Source organism: Protopterus annectens, chromosome 2.part1 (genome assembly GCF_019279795.1).
Source record: "Protopterus annectens isolate FY-2018-M chromosome 2.part1, PAN1.0, whole genome shotgun sequence".
Lineage (NCBI taxonomy): Eukaryota > Metazoa > Chordata > Ceratodontiformes > Protopteridae > Protopterus > Protopterus annectens.
The window spans coordinates 1,367,112,054-1,367,135,492 of record NC_056729.1 but is presented as its reverse complement, the minus strand read 5'-3'; the positions used below and the strand labels follow the sequence as shown (position 1 = coordinate 1,367,135,492).

The following is a 23,439-nucleotide window of genomic DNA, read 5'->3' as shown; positions in this document are numbered from 1 at the left end:
TTTAAAGCATTTTAATAATCTAGCATAATATCCATCTACTGTCTCATTCCCTGTTGTATGCATTAATTAATGCAAGTCCAGTCTGCTCTAAGTTTTCATTTTTCAGAGATTCTGTCTGTTAGACCTTTCACTCTGTCTAAAAATGTTTCAGAATTTTTTAAGCTTCTGTTTTTTTTTTCTTTTTACAATTTGCTTCCTCAATCCACCTATGTGCTTGAGGTATGCCTAGTTGGTGCTGTTTTTCTTTTGCCTGACGCCCTGCATCAGATTAAAGCTTGTTTAAGGAGTTTAACTAGTGAAAGTTTATCTAGTTTACTATCAAATTTATAGTTGTTAATACATTTTGCAAAATATCTCACATTATCTGCTTACTGCAATTGCATATGCTTCACATTATCCGTTAGGGGCGGATCTCGTGATCTCTTAGTGCACTGATTTCCCATGTCTTAAAAGACTGTTACGTAACCCTTCTCTTGTACCACGTGGTATCTTATTTCCCCATATCCACAGTAGTGTCTAGAATGACTGTTTACTTTGCTTTGTTATTCCCTGATCTATGACTCAAGATACAATACTTGACTCTCTCTCCCTGCTATCACAAACCTTAGCAATAGCACAGTGTAACCTGGTCCCTGATCTAAAACAAAGACAAAGAGGGAAATTCTTCTTACCTGAGCCTCCTGCTTTTACTGTTTTTCCTTGGGGCCCAGTCTTCCGCTTTTCAGCCACAGATCAGAAAGTGGACAGCCTCTTTACACACAACAATTCAGTCGGAGGTCTTTTCACTTTAAGAAGAACCATTTTTTTCGCCAGGTTCTCCTGCGCAGATTTATCAGCACTCATGCACTCTGTGACCTGCAGCTTACCAAGGGAATTCGCACGATTAGGACCAAAATGTTAAATAAATTTGTTAGTCAGACTGTAAAATCATCTAGTATTCAAAAACAATGTCAATCAATAACAAACAATAATGCAGGAGAACTCAAGTATCTTATACTCTAATGTACATTAGAGGCAAAACCATACACAAACTTGTACAGAATTTTGACTAATTTATTGGTGTTACGCTTCATATTTTATACACTTCACTATCAGTTTTGCCCACCTCACTGACGTGGTCAGTGACAGGGTCTTTACATCATAGTAACTTATGAAAAGTGCTGAGATGGTGTTTTTAAAAATCTTTTTCCCATGAGAATGTTACAGCCTTGCAAGCACCTGGTCAGTCACAATGTCCTTCTGAGGATGTAGCCAATTCAAGGCTCTTAGATTAGTTCGAATACAATGGGTGCAGTTCTTCTTAAAATGCTTTTCTTTGTTCCTTTACTTGCTTACCAGCTGGACTCTATCTCTGATAGTGCGCAAGGCTATTCTTCTGGTGATAGCAGGAAAGGATACACATGCAGACAGATTTATTATTTTCTAACTTTGCAAAATAATCTTTACTTGAAAGACATGAGCCAGGCTGCTTGAACGCTGCCAAGGCCAAATTTCTGATTACACTGCAGCTTATGCTTCAAGCAATAATATGCGAGTTTATTCCTACTATTATTCTAGTAAAACAGAATTAAATGCATTACATTTCATACTATATAGATTTGAGCACATTTATTCCTGTCTAAAGCACACATTTCTTTATATATCTGACCACACAACTTATATATGTCTGAATGTTTAAATGCACATTTTCCTAAGCAGCATACATTGTAAATATATATTTTTCTAGGCAGCATGTATGTAAATATATTTTCTAGGCAGCACATATGTGAATATATGTATTTTTCTAACAATTCACCAAACATTACCATTTACCTCTCTTCTCTAAATCCGGAGTTGGCTTTGCCACTGCTGTCCTACAGGGCCTTATAGCTGCCCCTAATGCTGTATAAATCCATCCTCCCAAGCATAGCTTTGGGAATCTGCCCAAATGTAATGACTGCAACAGTGAAACACTAAGAACATAGTACAGTTGTGTACACTTAACATAAATGTAGATGTTAGTGTATATTCACTGTTGCAGTCCTGGTTACCCACCCTCCAGCCCCCTGTTTTTCTCTTACTATACCTCTGCTTTCTTTTACTATGCTTAAAAGCCTTTTTGGCGTACTTGCTTTTGATTGGAGGTATATTTTTTTGTTTTATATGTATATATATGTGGCCATGGTGGTGCAGCGGTTAGCGTTGCTGCCTCACAGCAAGAGGTTCTCCGGTTCGATCCTCTGCTGGGGTGCCGTCTGTGCAGAGTCTGCATGTCCTCCCTGTGGTCGCGTGGGTTTCCTCCGGGTGCTCCGGTTTCCTCCCACATCCCAAAGACATGCTGTAGGTGGATTGGACACTCTAAATTGGCCCCCAGGTGTGTGTGCCTTCTGTGGAAGGTTGGGCGCCGGGCTGGCAACTCGACACTGTCAAAACTCCACTGCCAGTCATGAGTGGACAGGTGATCTGCTGTGGCAACCGCTGGGGGCACCTGACATCTGGGGCAAGAAAAACTGATGTAATGGCGTCGGCTGCATGTTTTATACCCCTGACGACCTGACCTCATGGAAGAAGGGACAGCAACTGGCGCAGGACCCAAGACTCTGTTAATCAGGCCAACTGAGGGCAACCTGCCAGCAGATTACCCAAATGTAATGACTGCAACAGTTGATACACTCCAACATCTACATTTATGGTAAGTGTACACAACTGTACTTTACCTTCTCTGCAGGCTGGCTCTTCAGGCCTGGGATCATTATTGTCTGAGCCCAATCTAGTGTCAGATGCTTTGAACAGCTCCAGAACACAGGCTTTATGAATGGATGCTTCACAGAGCCCTTTTTCTGGACATAGCCCACTCGTGGGGTATACCTTAGGTAGATCTTTTTGCCTTCCCTTTGAACAGACATCTCCATCTTTTCTGTTAGTGCCGTGCCATGCCATCTGGCATCGAAAACTGACGCCCTTTCTTTGTCTTGGAAGGTGATGCTTCTCTGTGCCTTCCTATCCCTTGCCCTAATTCCAAGAGTCCTGTAGAAGATTCAACAAGACTCAAAAATTTTACTAGTAACTGCCTTTTGGCCAAGACGGCACTGGTTTCCCCACTTAATGCATCTAGCCAGGGGCAATCGCCACAAGTTGTTTCAATGGTTGAACTTCCTCAAACTGGAGAAGGGGTCACTCATCCATCCTCAATTGTCCATTCTTCAACTGAAACTATGGGTTATAGAGTTTTGATCCCTTTTAAGCACCTCTTTTCTGTGGACATGGTCATGGTTTTACAGGAGACGATTCCTGCAAACAAAGTATTTTATGTCCAAATGGAAGAGATTTTCTGACTGGTGCCATGCTTATAACCAGTAACTTTTTAAGTGGGGAGCCCCCTTTGGCACTCATTGAGTTGCTCCAGTCTGGTTTGGCCTGTTCTTTTTGTAAAGGCCAATCAGTCCTGTATTTCTGCCTTTGAATCATCCTTTGGCTTCTTGCTTTGAGGTCAAACAGTTAAAGGTGTCCTGCATCTTATGCCCCACCAGCCTATTCCATCGGTTTGGGACCTTAATTTTGTTTTAAAAGAATTGTCTTGGGCTCATTTTTTGCCTGCAGGTTGTTTCTCTGCAATATTTTACCTGGACTGTCTTATTGCTAGCTTTTACTTCTACTTGGAGGGTTTCTGAGCTTCAGGCTCTAATGGCCATCCCTGTTTTCTTAGTTTTTCACAGGGACTGGATGTCCCTTTGTACTAATCCTTCCTTCATGTCGGAGGTAGTTAGAGTTGACTTTGAACCAGGCAGTACCTATCCCTTCCTTTTTTCCTTAGTCTGCTAGTGAGAGGGTCCTACATACCTTGTATTTGCAATGACAGCTCTGGTATTTGGTTAAAGCTAAGGCCATTCACAAGTCTGGCCAACTTTTGTTCATCCCAGGACATTGGGTTTGGCTGTTTCTAAAACCATCTCCTCCTGGATAGCTGAGTATTTTCTTTTGTTCTTTTTGTGGCAAATTTCTCTACTTCCATTACAGCTCACTCCACTAGGGCTTGTGCCTCTTATGGTGCTTTCTTCAGGGGTTAGACACCAATTCCATCCTTGAAGCCGCTACTTGGTCTTCAGTGCATACCTTTAAGCATTGTAAACTGGGTTTGATTTCTAGGGCCAGAGCAGGTTTTGCAAGAGCCATTCTGCATAAGTTTGAGGGTGCTTCCCAGCCTTCCACCTCCCAATCCTTTTTGTCATAGGGAGAGCACAAAAGCTCAAGAAGAATACTGCAACAGTGATATAGGAGGACATAATGCAGTTGTGTAAAATCTTACCATAACAATAGATGTCCTTCTCTACACTTGTAGTATTTGCTCCCTCCATCACCCTTTTTCTTTTGGACTTTGTTTTGGTTCCCCTGCTGGCAGAGGGGTCTCCCTTTTCCATCTGGATTTGCATAGCCTCTTGTCCTGTGGAGATTCTCTATTGGGGCAATTCAGTTCTGGGTAACTGTCCGTGCTTCACGTTTATGCCCTACATCCTTAACGTGGAGCATACATGTGACATAAGGCACACACAAGATATAAAGGTTTTGGTATACTGGTCAGACGTTGGGCTATCCTTGTCAGGAGATCCCTACAGTGAAGAATACTGCAAAGGTAAAGAGAAGGACATTTACTCTTATGGTAAGGTTTTACAAAACTGTTCTTTCTCTGGTTTTACAATATTTGTTACTATTCTATTCTTACTCCTACATCAAGACACATTTATTGGCCATTTCAGCACGTCTCCCTGTTCCTTCTCTTTCAGTGCATTCTCATGTCAAAATGTTTTTGAAAGGTGGTTTTGAATTGGAGGCCTCTAAGAAAACCAGTGACCCCTCCTTGATCTTAATTTTGTGTTGGAGAAGCTTACACTTGATCTATTTGAACTGGCTCACCTGGCTGAGTAAGTTCTTAACATGGAGAAAATGTTTTACTGATTACTCTGATATCTGCAAGAAAGGGTATCTGAGTTGCAAGGTCTTATGAGTGAATTAGCCCCATCCTTTCCACAGGAAAATGGTTTCTTTGAGAATTAATCCTTTGACTAAAGTAGTATTGACATGTACTTTAAGCCATAATAACCATCTCCATTTTCTTTCCCCAACCCAAAAAATAAGTGAGGGGATACTCCATGCCTTGGATGTTAACAGACAACAGTGGTACTCTCTTGACGGGACTGAATCTTTCAGATCAGTTGGTCAAGGCCCACTCTACCAGGCTTTAGGTTCATCTAAGAATTTTTGGAAAGGGTTGTATTCTAGAAGCAACTTTATCTGCATGTGCTTTTATTCTTGGTCTAGATCAGGCTTTGCTAAGTCCAGGGGCTCCTAGATTCTTTCCACTTCCCAAATGTAGCAAGTTAGGATAATCTAGCCGTATAAGTAAGGCTAGTGCAGCAATGAGCACTATAATGAATACAGATAGTATAGTGTGTAAGTAAACTTAACATAGCAGTAGATGTTTGATCATTGTTGCAGTAGCTGCTTCCTCCCTTCACTCCTTTTTTTTTTTTGTGTATGTTAATGCTAGGGTATGAATACTTATTTTTTGTTCCTGGCATTGTCCTTTCAGGGTCAGCCTCCTCCTTTCTGTTAGCGTGAAAGCTCTGAAGGACTTTGCACCAGACTTGTCTTTTTGGTCAGCTCAACTTGAGTTGACTTGACAGTTTGGGTATGTGGAATTTACCCTGAAGCTTTAGAAGCTGACAAGCTGTTATATCCTTGGCAGGGTGTAACCCATATAGCTAAGGCTACTCCAGCAGTGATCATTTAAACATCTACTGTTATAAGTTTACTTACTACAGTAATAAAGTCCAAGTTTAAGTTAGGGCAGTGGCACTACTGTGATTTATATAATAATTTCACAATAAATTCTACATTTCCAAAATGTAAGCTGGAAGTTTCTTGAAATAAGGGTTTAAATTAATATGTTAATGCAGTAACCTTTAATTTTATTGTGAAGTAATCATTCACATAATTGTTATACTTTCAAAAACGTCAGCTTAAGTTGTTTACAAAAGGATGATTTAGATTGCGTTAATGCAGTAGTTTGTAATTTTAATTTTCCAAGTTCTTTTCGTATTTCTTTTCAGAACTGTATGATATTTGCTTGGCACGTGCCAAGGATAAGTGGAAATCTCTCAGCACTGCAGGACCAGAAGTGGAACATGACGGTATGGCCACACTTTCATTATGAAGACATTTATTACCTTGTTTGCTTTATTCCTTGATAAGTTGTCAATCTCGCCTTCATTCTTGCTGGATGGGTTCGGAGCCGATCCTCGGCTCCGACTCGGCACTTGCTAAGCTTGAGAACTCCTTTTACCAGCTCAAGGCAACCCTATATCCCATGATGCAAGGCGAGACTACCTTGGATCTCGTTTGCCGCTTCGCGAAGAGGTCTCTCTTTTGCCAGCTCAGGTTAGTTTTCTAATTCAACAGATTATTCAAGGGTATTTCCTCCTTTTTTCTTATTTTGGTTAGTTTATATTATAGTGTGTATAGCTATACTATAGTTCCCACCCTATATTCCTCTTTTTGGGTAAAAGTTTAATTTTCTTTTCTGTTAGGCCTAAGCTTCCCAGTTCATTAATCCCTGTCAGTTTGTGTGTGTTTTGGGGTTAATTGTGTGACTTTTGTTGAGTGTGTGTTTTGTCTTTTCTTAGACTATGTCTAGAGAAGGAAAGGTCTCAGGCTTCAAGAAGTGTGACTCGTGCTGTCAGAAAATGTCTCTGACAGACGGTCACACTTGTGTTTACTGCCTGGGGCCTTTACACCTGCAGGACTCCTGTGCTATATGCCACTCTTTTAGCCAGAGAGTCCTGCAGGAGAGGAGGAACAAGTTGATCCTCTGTGGCTTATTAAAGCCAGAAGGTTCACCGACAAAGACTGGGTCGGGTAAACCTTCCAAGCCACCTAAGGTTCAGGCTACGGTTGTTAAGCCTTCCCTGGTGGCTCCGACTCCGGAGTCGAGATCGGCTCCGGCTGGAGCCGATCTTTCTACCACTGATATGGTAGTGTCGGTTCCTTCCGGCTCCGAGACAGTCTCCAGTTGCCTTGTCGGCACCGGCTGGTGCCGAGGTGTTATCCAGTATCTGAGCCGAAAAGTCTTCGGCTCCATCTGGAACCGAGAGGACGTCTGTTCCGATGGCTTCGTCCAAGAAGAGATCTCTGTCCCCTTCTCTGGAGTTGATTCGCTCGGCTCCGAGGTGGTCTCTTTTTATCGGAACGGAGTCATCGGAGCCGATCTTCGAGATCTTCCAGGCTGTCAGACCACGATTTAGAGAGGGTGGTAAGCAGGCTGTTGAAGTCACAGGCACTAGCCCAAATGCTCCATAGCCCGTCTCAACAGACTTCGGCTATTGCTCTTCCCCTTGAACTTCCTCCTCCGACTCTCCTCCAGAGTTCGGAGCCGGAGCTTTTCGGGACAGTGACCATGTCGGCGCCGGGGCTGATACATCCCCTTTCGGCTCCGTCGTCTTCGGCTCCGATCTCCTCCATGAGACCTTCCTTGGAGGGATCCGGTCGTCGAGTTTCCCTTGTCTGCTCCGAGGGGGCTAGTGGCATCGGACCCTTGTCCGACTCCGCTCTCCCTCTCGGAGCTTCGGCTTTGGTGAGCTCGGCACAGACATCGGCCTCGGAGCCTTCTGTCTCAGTGGAGCCGGGAATTCCTGTCTCTTCAGAACAGGAGTATTCTGGTGTCCCTGGGAGAGGAGCCTTTGAGGTGATGAGGAGTGTCCTGGCACCTGAGCCAGGTCAACGGTCCATTCCTTTAGCTCCTCCCTCTTCGGTGCCTGTTGATGTCTCTTGCCAGCCTCTTGCTCCCAGGCCCAGGGATCCATTGCCCCAGGTTTCCCCATTGGGAATAACTTCCTCTTCCGAGGTTTCTCCTGATCCCGCAGGAGAACCCCCGCGCAAGAGGACGTGTAAGAGGAAACACACAGACTCCCCTGAGTCTACAACATCAGATACCGACTTAGATGAGTCTGAGGGTTCCCCCCGGTCCCCCTCTGAGGATGTCTCCTTTTCAGACATCCTGGAACTCCTCAAACAGAGGGGGAACTGGCCTTCCATTGACCCCTCCGAGGATGAGTCGGTAGACCTGGAGGCGTTTGGATCCCGACCCTCCACCTCCTGGGTGTCTCCGCCTTTCAACCCACTCATGCAGGTAGTTGCTCGGAAGGCGTGGGCAGCCCCGGATTCTGTGGAACCTGTCCCCAGGAGGCCATCCAAATTTATTACGGCCCCTTCAGACAAGCAGTTTCTTTCTAAGGGCGTCTCTGTGGATGCTATGGTGGTGGTGGCGGCCACCAAGAAGGAACTTGCGGATCCTTCCGTGCCTGTCCATCCTCCTAACTCTAGGACCATGGATAGGTATGGCAAGCGGATGTTTTCTTCAGCGACCTTTGCTATGCATTCGCTGAACTACCTTTGTCATTTCACCAGACTTCAGAGACATTCTCAAGGAACTAGGTGAAGTGGTTCAGGATCCTTCAGCTGCTGGGGCTCAAGACAAGATTGCCTCACATCTAGCAATCCTAAATTCTTTAACCAACTCCTCCATGCGGCTCATATCCTATGCGGCCGATGGAGCAAGTAGAGCCGCAGGCACAGGAGTGGCACTTAGGCGTCAGGCCTGGATGCGGCTTTGTAATTTCGCGGACCCCTTAAAGGCGTCCTTCACCAATACCCCCTTTGACGGTTCGGCTTTGTTCGGACCGCAGGTGAAGGAAACCTTGACCAGGTGTGAACAAGATGGCAAAACCCTTTCTGCCGTAGGAGTCCATTTTTCCACTTCAAGACCCTATCCCAAAGGTCAGAAAGGAGGAAAAATGTGGTTCCGTAAAGCCCAAGTAGTTATGCCGGACACACGTGGTCAGTTTACCCCCAGAGGCAGAGGGGGTAACAGACGCCGCCCTAGAGGCGGGGGGGGGTCCCCAGAATCAGGGTAGCAGGGAGCCTCTTCCTGACAAACCCTTTCAGCATCCCTGAGGTGTTGCCAGACTGTCCACCCTTGGAGGCAGTCGGGGGAAGGATATCGCTGTACCCATTAGCCTGGCGTTCCCTCTCACAAGACATGTGGGTACAGTCTATCATATCCAAGGGTTACAAAATCCCTTTCGAAAGGTATCCCGTACCTCACCAATCCCTTCCAGACATCTCACCCGGTCAAAGGGATTTGGCAAAACAGGAGGTCTCAAAGCTCCTAGAAAAAAGAGCCATCCAAATAGTTCCAGCAGACCAAGTAGGATCCGGCATCTACTCAAGATTCTTTTTGGTCCCCAAAAGGACGGGAGATTGGAGACCAAGTTTAGACCTGAGCAATCTAAACAGATTTGTCAGAAAGGCAAGATTCCGGATGGTCACGCTTCAGTCCATTCTGCCCTTTTTGGGCAAGGACAACTGGATGTGCTCGATAGACCTTCAGGACGCGTGCTATCACATAAAGATACACAGACGCTCCAGGAGGTTTCTCCGCTTTCGGCTGGGGACCAGTCATTATCAATTCAGAGCCCTGCCCTTTGGCCTCACTTCAGCCCCCAGAGTGTTTACCAAATGCATGGCAGTGGTTACGGCTCATCTGAGACGTCAAGGATTCCAGGTGTTTCCTTATTTGGACGACTGGCTCCTCCGCCACCACCAAGCATCAGCTTCTTCAAAGCAGAGACTACACTCTGCAGATCTGCAAAAAGTTGGGAATCTCAGTGAATTTCGAAAAATCTTCTCTGCTGCCTTGCCAATCTATCACCTTTATAGGCTCAGAACTAAACACCGTCAGTATGTTAGCCAGACTAACAAATCAGAGAATTCTGGACATCCAAAAATACGTTCGGATCATATTACTGAGCAACAAAGTCAGAGCCAGATTGGTTCTGAAGGTTCTAGGTCTTATGGCTGCGGCCATTGTACTTCTACCATTAGCTCACTTCCAAATGTGTCTTCTGCAGTGGATGTTATTCACTCAGTGGTCGTTCCAGAACCTACCCATGAGGCACGAAATTTTGGTTACACGATCGTGCAAGACTCGTCTAACCTGGTGGATATCTTCTCTGCTCCATCAGGGCCGACCATTTGTTCCCCCAACTCCAGTTGCCACAGTCACTTCGGATGCCTCTCTGATCGGGTGGGGGGGCATTATCAGGGCAGGATGGTCCATGGGACTTGGCAACCCACAGAATACCATCTGCACATAAATGTCCTGGAGATGAGAGCAGTGCTTTTAACGTTGCAAGCCCTCAACGACTTTCTTCCCTCTGGGACTATTGCAGTTCAAACGGACAACATGTCTGTAGTCTGGTACATCAACAAACAGGGCGGGACCAGGTCCTATCCTTTATGTCGAGAAGCTCTCAGACTTTGGCAATGGGCAATCTCCTCTCATCGGTTTCTGATAGCAACGCACATACCCGGCAGGTCCTACCTCTTAGCGGACAGACTGAGCAGAGCTATTCACATACTCACGAGTGGTCTCTCAAACAATCGGTAGTGGACGAGATTTTTCAGAAGTGGGGCACCCCTTGTTGCGACCTTTTTGCTTCACCCCAAAACAGCAAATGCCCGGACTTCTTCACCCTCTTTCCCCTACCAGGCCATCCCCTGAGAGACTGTAACCCAGGATTGGCCCCGGGGACTTCTGTACGCTTTTCCCCCATTCCCTTTAATTCCACAGGTCATTCAGAAAGCTACCGTTTTGAGAGCCAAGTTGATTCTCATTGCCCCTTACTGGCCTCGACAAATTTGCTTTCCGTCCCTACATCGTCATCTCCTGGTGCAGCCTTGGCATCTGAACCCAGTTCCGGATCTTCTGATCCACCAAACGGGTCAACAGCACCGGGCCATTCGTTCTCTCAACCTCACTGCTTGGTTGCTCCACTTCCTTCCCTAGCCAGGCTTCCTATGATCTCTGATCCTGTCAGAGATATCTTAATAGCTTCCTTAAAGTCATCCACCAGAACGGTTTATGCTAGCAAGTGGCGACGTTTTTCCCTATGGGCAAATTCCAGGCGCATTGATCCCTTTACTGCACCAGTGCATTCAATTTTAGACTTTCTGGCTGAAGTTTTTCAGTCAGGATCTTCATCGACAGTTAAAGTTCAACTGGCAGCAATTTCTAAATATCATGTTGGCTTGCAAGATCATAACATAATGTCGCACAGACTATGCAAAGCTTTTTTGAGAGGTGTTTTTCTCCTAAAGCCTCCAGTAAAACATCCTCCTCCACAATGGGATCTGAATTTGATGTTAGCATCCTTCATTTTACCCCCCTTCGAACCATCTGCTTCATGCTCCTTAAAGTTGCTGACCTGGAAAACAATATTCTTGGTGGCTGTCACTTCAGCAAGGAGGGTATCTGAACTACAAGCCCTCTGTATCCGTTCCCCATACTTAGTTTTTCACAAGGACAGTGGTATCCTTGAGAACTAATCCATCTTTTCTGCCCAAAGTTGTTTCTCAGACTAATATTAATCAATCCATCGATCTACCAGTTTTTTTCCCTAATTATTCCGACAGAGCTGAACAAAAACTTCATTTTTTGGATGTCCATCGTCAACTCTGATATTATTTGCATAGAACTAAACAATTCAGGAAATCTGATCAATTATTTGTTTCCTATGCAGAAAACAGGAAAGGTCTCCCAGTGTCGAAAGTGACCTTATCCAGATAGTTGTCTTCTACCATTTCTTATGTGTATTCGCTCAGAGGCAAGCAACTACCCTCAAAACCGAAAGCATTCAACCAGGAGCCTGTCCACATCTACAGCTTTTCAGGATAGGCTACCCATTGATACCATTTGTGCAGCAGCTACTTGGGCCACTCCTCATACCTTTGTCTCTCATTATAAATTAGATTTGGCCTCCAGGGAGAGCCAGCTTTGGTTCCACAGTTCTCAAGAGTCTGTTCCATTGAGCCACCCAGGATACAGGTGCTAGGGATGCGGTCCCATCCAGCAAGAATGAAGGCGAGATTGACAACTTAACATTTAGAAGTTATGTACCTACCATAACGTTCCATGTTAGTTGTCTTCTCTCGCCTTCTTTCTTGCGTCCCTTCCTCCTTCCCCCTGGCCTGGACAGATCTTGAAGGGCTTCTCTTTCTCAGTTTTCACTCTCCTGAGTCTTCAGTAGAAAGAGTATCTTTAGAACTTTTTGCCTAGTTCTTCTAGGCTAGTCTTTGCTCTTCCTTTGGGACTAGTATTATTTAGCAGGGTGTTTTAGCTACCAAACAAGATCTGAGGTAGTCTCGCCTTGCATCATGGGATATAGGGTTGCCTCGAGCTGGTAAAAGGAGTTCTCAAGCTTAGCAAGTGCCGAGTCGGAGCCGAGGATCGGCTCTGAACCCATCCAGCAAGAAAGAAGGCGAGAAGACAACTAACATGGAACGTTATGGTAGGTACATAACTCCTAATTTTTAACCATGTTGCCTTTTTCACTAGCAAGCATGTCTATTCAGAGCTCTGATCAGTCAAGTGAGACCTACACTATTTTCCCTAAGAGACTTTTCTGTCCATATCATTTGGATTACTTTATATGTTAAGCATTCACCATATTTTCAGCAGTGGTTTTGTCTGTTAGGTCTCATCTTTAATTTACTAGTAGAAATGGGCTTGTTTGCATCAATATTTAAGTATGTAGTGCAAATTTGCCGGATAGTCTGCAAAACAGTTCTACTAATTTAGATAGACCAAGCAGTTGAAAGATGCGAGTTGTACTATTGCTTTATGTTAGCCAATAGTTGTACAACAGTAGGTAATCAAATTATTAGATGCATTAGAAAATGTGTCCGTTTTATTCTAGATAAACTAGTGGATTGGTAATTAAAAGATCAAAACTACTGTGTAAGAAACTTGTGTGGAAGATTTTCAGTCCATATATCTCTAGTTAATCACTGTATACTTGTCTGATTGTGAGGAAGCTATTAAATTTTTTTTTCTTACTTGGATCACTTGTCTGTGTATTTAAAGGATTTTCGACTGGAAACAGACTGCCTGCCTTGCTTGGGTTACTTTCGAATACTTTGTGCAATTATATATAATTTTTTTTTTTTTTTTTTTACTTAAGACTAATTTAAGTTCGCTACTTCTACTACTTTTGTCTGATCTGATTAATATACAGTGATTAGCTAGAGATTTATAGACTGAAAATCTTCTATACAGGTTTTACACTTTTGTTTTTGGATCCACTCCACTTGTTTAGTGGGTTGTATTGTGACTTCAAGGATACCATGGAGATTACTTGTTTTTTTTTTTTTAAATTAAAAGATCCAATCATTGTGGCTTTGATTAACCCAGATGAGTTAGCTGCAATTCCCAGAAAGGCTAACAGTGTTGAGGGTGTAAAGACTGAGCTGTCAATGAGTTGCTCCATGTACTCCATGGTTTGATTCCCTCAGTCTCCAGATTTTTGATGTTTGAGTCTGACAAGGCAATTAACCAAGCAGTGCTTCCATGCTATCCCTAAGAAAGTACGTTTGAGTCTGGTGGGTTAGCAGGTTGCGAAATAAAACCAAAAACTGCCCAGCAATCATATAAAGTGCTTCATTCACCCATCCAACACCAGACTTCGGTCCTAGTCTCAAGTGGTCAGCATCTTTCCTGTCATACTTCTCCCTTTGTTTACTCTTTCCATAAAGTCGGAGTATCATAGCTGCTATTTCTAAGGATTTTCTTGCATATTTTGTCATGTCTTCTGTAGCAGCCTTTGTGAATGCTCCCCCTGTGTGTTGCTGGTCCCCCCCCTTTTTTTCTGGACAAAGTGCACAAGTATGCTGCAAAGCTTGTATACAATGGATCTGAAAACTTCCAAGTCAAAGAAAATATTAGAACTTTGACAAAGAATTAAAAAAAAAAAAAAAAAAAAAAAAAAAAAATCAAGGTAACCCGTGAACTTAGTCTGGTGTCATTCTTATGGCAGAAGGTGTGGTCTCTTGAGTTGGTAAATATTCTAGGGAGCTTTAAGTGTAGTCTTATTGGCCACAGGGCACAAGAATTGCTTTTCAGCTTTTTTGTCTGCAGTAAATTAGACGTGTTTATGGTGCTGCTAGCTACGCATAGGTGGTTAGCAGTGCCCTGTATAGTGGCAGTTTATAAAATTGACCTATACAGTTGGTAAAATTTACCTATAAAATTAGTATTTACGACTTTAACCTGTAGCACAGGAAGTCTTTGCATGAATCTAAGGTTAGGGCAGCTAGTTAGTTCGTCAAACAGCACTAATGTTAGGTCATAGCGCTATCCAACATCTAGCCGTAACACAAGGCATCATTCAAGTGACCCTTAGGTTCTTAGGTGTTTACTAGGCTAATTGCCCTGGAGCCTTTACAAGCCTAGCCCAAAGGATTACCCTGGCATTGTGCCACCTGACCTTAGTTCCCAGTGCCTCTGTCGAGTAGAGCCACTGGAGTGATCCCTGGGGTGAAGTTTCTATTTCCCATCCACTCAGATTTGTCTTGGAGGGCTAGTGAGGTGCTCTGACATGTATGGTAAGTCTATTCCATAGCATGGGCAGTCTCTGGGTTATGAACCTGTCTGTCAAGCACGTTCTGCTGATTGTGGTAATGAGGTTGAGGTCTCTGGAGCGTGTGGTGCAGAGGGGTTGGGATTTCTTTAGATGTAGCATTTCTAACAGAGCTGGGTCAGACATGGCTTTGTAAGTCAAGCGGAGATCACCTCTAAGTAGGTAATATGAGACTGAGAATAGTCAGTTTTTTGAGTCTGTCCATATAGGACAATGCTTAAGGCCTAGGATCCTCTTTGTGAGGTACTTTGCGGCCTCTCCAGTTGTTGCAGGTGTCTAGTGAGGTACATGCCAAATGGGGCATTGTACTCTGCCTAATGAGGGAAGAGTAGAGGGAGATAATGACTTTCTTCCTAGATGCAAAACCCTTGGTAATGAGATGTGCCACATAGGACTTTCTGACCACAGTGGCAATGTGGTGGTCAAGAGAGGTTGCTGTCAACCTGTGTTCCCAGATCTCTCAGCACCTTCTGTGTTCAGTGGACTACCATCGATGTAGTAATTCATGGGAACAGAGTTTTAGGAGATGACACATTTTTTTGGCATTGAGCTTAAGGCAATGGTTCTGACACCAGTCGTTGGTCTCAGTGAAGCCTTTTCTGTAGGATGTCAACATCACTTGTAAAACAAGTCCCGACATAGATATTCAATTTCCTAATCTCTTTGTGGACAGGTTGGTAGATATGGGTATTCTGCGGCAATGTTGCAATTATATTCAGGCACCCTTTTAATCCTTAAAGAAACAAACTCAATATATCCGAGATCTGCATACATAACTTCCTTGGTGGCAAAAATCTTGCTTACAAACAAGGTTGGCAGACGTACACATACTGCTGTCCACACACACACACACACACACATGCAGACCTTCTTACTCTGAAGCACTTGAAAGTAACATTCCCGAACATCAGACATCCTAAGCCATCAAACATTAGTGACCTCTCCTCAGCAGTCACTAATGCACATACCGAAAGCAAAATCTAGCACCACGCACAAACATACACCCTATGATTACCCTGGAACAAAGCCCATAAGACAAGGAAACACTTTACCTAGTACTTTTGTCACACGTTCATAGTTGTTTACTAGGCTAATGACCACAAGGGCCTTTTTAAGCTTAGCCATGCATTCAAAATCTGACAAGTTCTGGCACCCTTGATAAGTGTAAGCAGGTGCCTGGGAGATGAACCATTTACAGGCTGCCTGTGTCCATTAGAGACAGGGGTAGAAAACCAGGGATGAATTTCCTGTTCCCATCCAACTGTCCAAGTCCCACTTGAATTTGGTTAGGGAAGAACTCTGCTTCACATAACCTGTTCCAGAGAAGGGGTAGTCTCTGGGATACATGCCTGTCTCTCCAGCAGGTCCTGTTTATATCACTGGCGAGATTTAAGGCTTTAGAATGGGTAATTCTGGTACTGTTTGTTTTGCGGATATTCAAAAGGTCCATCAAGATGGTGTCTGACATTGTCTTGTATGCCAGGCGTAGATCTCCCCTGAGCAGCCCATAGGAGATGGAATACAGGAACAGGGCCTTGAGGCAGCCAGCATAGGACATGTGTACGCTCTGGATTCTTTTAGTGAGGAACCTCTGTAGACATGCCAATTGTTGGATATGCCTGGTTAGGTACATACAAAGGGGGGTTATTGTACTCCATGATAGGTCAGATGAATGCTGAATACAGTGAGCAATGATTTTCTTAGACCTAGATGCTATACTTTTGTTTAAGTTACACAGCATAGAATGATGTCCTCACTACTGTAGACATGGGATGGTCAAAGTCTAGATTACTGTTTGTGAGTCCCCAAGTACCTGATTATTGTGTCAACTCTTAGGCATGTCTTGTCAGTATGACAGTTACCAAGGGTAGATGACTTCAAGAAGGATACTGTTGTGCATTTCTTTGCATTTAGTTTTAGTCCTTGGCTCCGACACCAGTTTGTCAACCCTTCCTGGAGAACATTTGTGTCAGTGGAGGATTCAATGACTGCTGCTAATTTACAATCTGCAAATTTAGTCAGGCAGAGGTTATTGACACAGACTTCAGAAACGTCTGTACCAAAAAGGAGCAGTCCCAGGGTCCATCCCCAATGGCCTCTGCTTGTGACTGGCCTCTTTGTAGAGGTGAACTTACCATTCTAACATCCTGAGTCATGTTTGTGAGCCATCTGTCTAACTACCGGGTGACAATTTTGTACCTAATCTCCTGAGTTTGTCGACCATGCCTGAGTGGGGTATTGTCACATGCTTTGGCCAGATCAAGATAGGTAGTATGAAACCTTTTGTCCTCTTCCATTGCTTTAGTGACCCTTTCAAAGTCCAACAGGTTGAGTAGACATGACCTGCCCTTAACAATACCAAACTGGGTTGAGTCCGGTGTCTGGAGGTTTCCTAGGTCATTATTGATCATTTCTATGGCTCTGCCTGCGAGACTAGTGAGACTCGTGGATCTGTAGTTTCCAGGGTCTATAGATATCATACCTTTGTGCAGAGAGATGACTTGCTGTTCTCCATTCATGAGGTAGGAAGCCTGTTTGTAGGCTGCAGTTGAAGAGCAATTCCAGAGGGCCTGATAAGTTATGCTTCATGGTATTTAGAAGGCGTCCTGCGATATTGTCTGGCCCAATTGATGCAGTATTTTTGGGCTTAGAGCATTAATGACCTGTTTGCTAGTGATAGGGGGTTATATTTGGTGGCATTTCCTAAAAGAAGGTTGAGGGGGAGAGAGGGGTATAGTCGGAGTTGAATTTGTTGTCCAGTAGGCTTGAAGCATCATCTGGCTCTCAATATAGGTGGCTCCATTAGCAATGAACTGTGCACTGCCTTTGAGGTGGTGGACACCGCTAAAGAATGTCTTGTGGTTGTCTTTGGCCTGGGAGGCCAAATTTACCTCAAATTTGGCATTGATAGACTGTCTCGAGCTTAGTTTGAGTGCTTTTATCATGCTGGGTACTGCATCTCCTAATTTTTGCCATGATTTTTATCTTTCTGTTATACAGCCTATTGATCCACTGTGGTGGCTTGTTTTTTGATTTAGTTCTGTACTACTTCCTGGTGGGTACAGCTACTTTTATGGAGCTATTAACATGCTCGTATAGGGTTTATGTAAATAGTTCCATGTAGGCTGCAGCGATCTTCCATATCACTGTTGCAGTATTCTTCTCTAAAGGGATTGCCTGCCAAGGACAGCGTGGCGTCCAGCCAGTATACCAAAGCCTAAGGTTGTTTTAGGGTCATACATTAAAGTATGCACCACATTCACAGTGTAGTGGATAAAGTTGATGTACAGATGTCCATACCTCAGAACTTCTTTGCCAACTTTCTGAATGCCACCTGTGATAGTTAGTCTGGTTTTTTGTTCGCTAGTTACCAAGCCATTTCCAGATAAGTGGATTTTTCTCATCTTCCTTTTTTTGTTGGATTACATGTCATCCAGGAAGGAGAAATGTCAGTGTGGGAGATGGATTCCTCATATGGGCCATCACGAGCAGTGTCTGATGTTCTTAATCTCACATTGCTGCAGTCCTTACACTTGGGTAGTCCGCTGTCCTCGGTCGGCCCGAATATCAAAGTATAAGGCTGGCATTTGACTGACATCAGGACGCCAGGGTACAAATGCGCATGACCGACGCCATATCCTCAGTCTTTTGCCGCATGGTCCGATGCAGAAGCAGCATTGCAAGTGCCGGTGGCGTTCTGAGATTTTTCGATTTCAAGTTTCAGACCGAGTTCAAAGTTGGAATATTTTAGTTTTTCTTGCCTCAGTAATTTACCGGATGTCAGAAGAAGTCAATAATTGCATTTCTTGTGAAACAGATACCGCATAGAGATTATCATACTTTGTGTATTCCTTGCTTAGGGCCTGAGCACGACGTTGTTGGCTGTCGCTCTTGTGCTAGATTTAATAAACGCACTATAAAGAGAAGGTTGGATTGTGCAAGGTTAGTCTTTGGGAAGCGGTGCAATTATAAAATGCCGCCGGATGAGGACAAAGCAGTTAAGCCTAGGCTAGAAGAACCGTCTGTACCGGACGCCGGTTCTTTAGAGGTGTCAGTGGAGCCGATGGCTCCACCGGAGGTTTCTTTGTGTTCCCAGGGTGAGACTTTATTATTGCAAGATGTGGCCTCTCAGGAGGCAAGTCAGGCTGAGGGGGCTTCTCAGGTTACTATACTCCCCTCCTAGGGTGGCTAGGCCCTCTCCTTCTGTTTCTAAGGCTTCTCCCAGGGGCAGGCCAGGTTTAGCTTCAGTTGGTGTTACCCCTAGCTCTTCAGGAACTGTGCCCAGGAAGCATATGCTTAAAATGGCAGAAGATTTGATTACTTTGATTAGGGGTTCTATGCCCCCTCCTGATAAGAGACCTAGGATGGAGCCTGAGCTGGGGGGTTTTGAGCAGGCTTCAGATGTTTCAGAGTCTTCGCTGAAGACTTGCAGGAGTACTCTCCTTATTCTGATTCTGATGTGGATGATTCTACTCCTTCTGCTTCTCCTCCTGAGGATTTTTCTTTTTCAGAAACTCTTCATTCCATGAGGGAGCATTTTAAGTGGGAAGGTCAGGACTTCTCTGATTCCAGGAAAAGGCTTAGGGAATTTTTGTTTTTACCCCAGCATAGGCCTTTGGCTATACCTCCTGTTTTGGATGTAGTGGAAGATGTTTTTTTCAGAGGCTTCTCTTAATCCTGATTCTTTGCCTCCTGCTCCTGTTAAGCCGGATAGGTATTACAGGGTGCCTGAAGCTCATAAGTATCTTTTTAAGAGTCCTAGGCAGACCCAGAAACTGTTAGCCAGGGGCCTAAAGGTGTTAAGGCTTCTGTTGTAAAGAATCCGGTTCCTGCAGACAAAGAGGCTAGGGCCTTGGATAGATGGGGAAAGAAAGTTTATACTTCTTCCACTCTTGCTATGAGGGCTTTGAATTGCCAGTTTCACATGTTGAAATACCAAAACTATCTCCTTTCACAATTGAAGTCTAAGGTTGATGCTCTGGCAGTAGGTATTGATTGTAAAGAGTTGCAAGATTTAGTACATGTTTCTGAACAGGTGGGTAAGCATTCTTTGCAATGTGGTTTTGATGCTGTACAGGCCTCGCCTAGGGTGGCTGCCACTGTCAGTTCTTGGCACGCCTGGCTAAGGGATCAGAATTTGTCTGAACATGTTAAAGCAAGGATTTTAGATGCTCCTTTACATGGTTGTTTGGTCCTCCTGTCGAGGCAGTTTTAAAGAAAATGGAGGACAAGGCTAAGTCTATGCAGACTGTTAAAGATTTTTTGCAGGTCCAGCCTCCAAAGTTTAGTAGAAATTGGCCTACTAAGGGGTGGACGTATCCTTCTTATGATTCCCAGTCTAGGGGCAGATCTAGACGTGGTAGGGGCAGAGCTCACGGCTCTTTCAGGCCTAGAACAGGGAGTTCGCCTGCACAGTCTTCGGGTGAGGGCAGGGGTCAGTCCTTTCGTAAACAGACCCAATGACCTACCTTTTCAGCTGCCAGAGCCTTCTCGTCTGGCAGCACCTTTGGGAGGAAGGTTGGCACTTTTCAAAGAAAATTGGAGTTTAATTACCTAGGACAGATGGGTATTGGATATCATACACCACGGTTACAGGTTTTATTTCCATACCTTGCCTCCTTTCAAAGGCATGCCAGACGTTCCTCCTCAACAAAGAAAAGAGGCTCACAAGCAGGTTTCTCTGTTACTCCAAATAGGGGCCATACAGCCGGTCCCTCTGCCAGAAATGGGCCTAGGATTTTATTCTCGCCTGTTCCTAGTACCAAAGAAGGGGAACACGTGGAGACCAATTTTGGATTTATCTACCCTCAACACTTATCTGGACATTCCCAAGTTCAAAATGTTGACGTTACAGCAGCTTTTACCTCTGCTGGGCAAAGATCATTGGATGGTAACTTTGGATCTCAAGGAGGCTTACCTTCATGTTCCTATCAGACTAAGTTGCAGGAAGTATCTGCGATTTCGAGCTGGACTTCTCACTATCAGTTCTCTGCATTGCCCTTTGGCTTATCTAAGAGTATTCAAGTTCTGGCTCCAGTGATAGCTTTCTTCAGGCTACAAGGAATACAGATCTATCCTTATTTGGACGACTGCCTGATTCTGGCTCAAGGAAGGGAAGAGCTTCTTCATCATTTGGAATATGTGATAGCAGTGCTAAGATGCCTGGGGTATTCTGTGAATAGTCCAGTCTAGTACCCTCTCAGGACATGTGCTTTCTGGGTGTGAGACTGAATACAGCATCCCAGATGGCCTTTTAACCCCGGACAAACAAAAGAGTCTATCCCTTTACTTCCATCAGCTATCTCATCAGTCCGGGCTGACTGCAAGGACAGTCCTTCAAGCCTTAGGGTTCATGGCATCTTGTATTCTGGTGCTTCCCAATGCCAAACTGCATATGAGGAAGCTGCAATGGTATCTCAAAAATGTATGGACACAGCACTGCCAGGATCTAGACACTGTCATTCAAATAATACCTTGCATTCAAAAGGAATTTTTGTGGTGGGCTCAGGAATGTCACCTAAACAAGGGACTCTCTGTGACCCGGCCAGAGGCGAGTCAGATTAAAACGACAGATGCCTCAGACAAAGCTTGGGGAGCTCATCTAAATGGAAAGTGGATACAAGACAGTAGACTACAACATCTACATATCAACCTGAAGGAGATGTTAGCAGTCCAGTTTGCATTAATAGCTTTCAAGGATTTACTTCTTTCAGGGCAGGTGTTGATTCTAACAGACAACACAACTGTCATGTGGTACATCAACAAGCAAGGGGCTTATCCTCTATGCAGGCAAGCAATGATTTTGTGGGAGACTGCTCTCAGTTTACAGCTCAATCAGGTTTCTGCCAGGAGCACAGAACTCCTTAGCAGATGTGTTGAGCAGATGAATTATGGATGAAATTGGATCCTCATGTATTTCAGAAATTGACAGTGTCATGGGGAACTCCAGACATAGATCTGTTCCTTCTCCACTAAACCATCAGCTGCCAAAGTTTTGCACAAAAAGGTTTCATCCCACAGCTTGGAAAGTGGATGCTCTTTCTTTCAATTGGAGCAATCTTCATGTGTATGCCTTTCCTCCTCTGCCTCCTCCCAAAGGTACTTCTAAAGGTCAGACAGGACAAGCCAAGGATGATTTTAATAGCTCCAGATTGGCCTCGACAGCACTGGTACCCATTATTGAGAAGTCTGACATGGCTTTTGCCTTCGATTCCACACCTGTTGTCACAGGAAGACAGCCATTTGCTGAATGTCAAACTTCACTCTCTTCACCTAACAGCCTGGCATATTCTGTTTTGAACCATAGAGGGTCTCAACTTCCACAACAAGTTTTGAATGTGATTTTGGAAGCTAGAAGGCCTAGTACAAGGAAGATAAATGGAAGAGATTTTTATTTTGGAGTGCAGCAAAAGATTTTGAGGTTTCTGAGCCTAATTTGAGTGTGGCTCTTCAATATCTTACTCAATTTTGTGTTGGAGAAACTCACTCTACAACCTTTTGAGCCTGCAGCTACTTCTGAGTTGAAATATTTATCATGGAAGACTGCTTTTTTGTTGGCAATTACCTCTGCAAGAAGGGTTTCTGAATTGCAGGCCCTTATTGAGCCTTTCTTGATTTTCCATAAGGATAGGGTATCATTACGTACTAATCCTTCCTTTATGCCTAAGGTGGTTTCTAGTGTGGCTTTAAACCAAACTATTCATTTGCCTACTTTTTATGCATCTTTTCCCAAAATAAAGGGGAAAAGATTTTGCACACTTTAGATGTACACAGGCAGTTATTATTTGGACAGAACTAAAGGGTTCAGGCAGCCTCAGCAGTTGTTTGTTTCTTTTGCTTTGAGTTCTCAGGGCAAGCCTGTGTCAAAACAAACAATTTCTAAGTGGATTGGGTTTTGCATTGCTTTCTGTTATTCCCATCATGGCAAGGAAGTTCCAGCTGGGATTAGGCCTCATTCCACTAGGGCTACTGCCACTTCAACAGCTTTCTTGAGGGGAGTGGCAACCAAGGATATTTTGGAGGCAGCTACTTGGAGTTCAGTGCATACTTTCTCTAGGCATTATCACCTGCCACTTTACTCTAAATCCAGGGCTGGTTTTGCCACTGCTGTTTTGCAGGGCATTTTGGCAGCTCCTGCTTCCTTGTAGTTAGCCATCCTCCCTTACCTCTGCTTTGGGATTCTGGACTGCAGCAATGTGAGATGAAGAACATAGTACAGTTTTGTACCTACCATAAATGTAGATGTTCAAGATCCACATTGCTGCCCTCTGCAGTTAGAGGTGGTTGTGTGGGTTGGGTTGTACATATTGTGTATATTGTATAAATTGTACATATAGTTAGTGCAAGGGTGGTTGGTTGTTTGCTGTCTTTTGGTTTTGACCTTTATATTTAGGGTCTTCTGACATCTGGGGCAAGAAAAGACTGAGGATATGTTGTACCCTGACGTCCTGATGTCAGTCATACTTTGATATTTGTAAGGACTGCAGCAATGTGGATCTTCGAACATCTACATTTATGGTAGGTACAAAACTGTACTTTTTGCTTAGGTGCTTCTCACGACCATATGCTTTTTTCTATTATGTTTGTTCCTAAACTCTGCGTAGTTCTCTTCTATTTAGATAGTTACCCACAGAATCAGTGTCTTAAATTGTTGGCTGAAGGTACAATGGCGGATTCGTCCTGGTCTGAGGGTCAGCCATCTGCAAAGAAGGTAACCACGAAACTTCAGTGGGATTCTTCTTCTGTGCCACCTCCCTGGACACCTCTCTCAAGGCTGGTGAAAGCCTGGAGGATCGCCCAATTCTTCTGTCAGATTTCTCTGCTGTGACTACATCGGAGGCTGGCATAGGCCATGCTTCTTGCATGTCCTTAAAGGTTCTGCAGACTCCCATTTCAGGTGCTCAGGGGGAACTGCTGCTGAATTATATCTGAA

General features: G+C 44.2%; 1 protein-coding gene across 2 annotated transcripts in view; it reads left to right on the top strand.

Moving 5' to 3' along the window:
* TBC1D14 (TBC1 domain family member 14) overlaps positions 1-23,439 on the top strand; it is a 773,921-nt gene that overhangs the window by 321,760 nt on the left and 428,722 nt on the right. For both annotated transcript variants that reach the window (XM_044062828.1, XM_044062829.1), the window contains one exon: positions 6,087-6,167. In XM_044062828.1, coding sequence (XP_043918763.1) covers positions 6,087-6,167 — 81 coding nt within the window. The remainder of the gene's footprint in view (positions 1-6,086; positions 6,168-23,439) is intronic.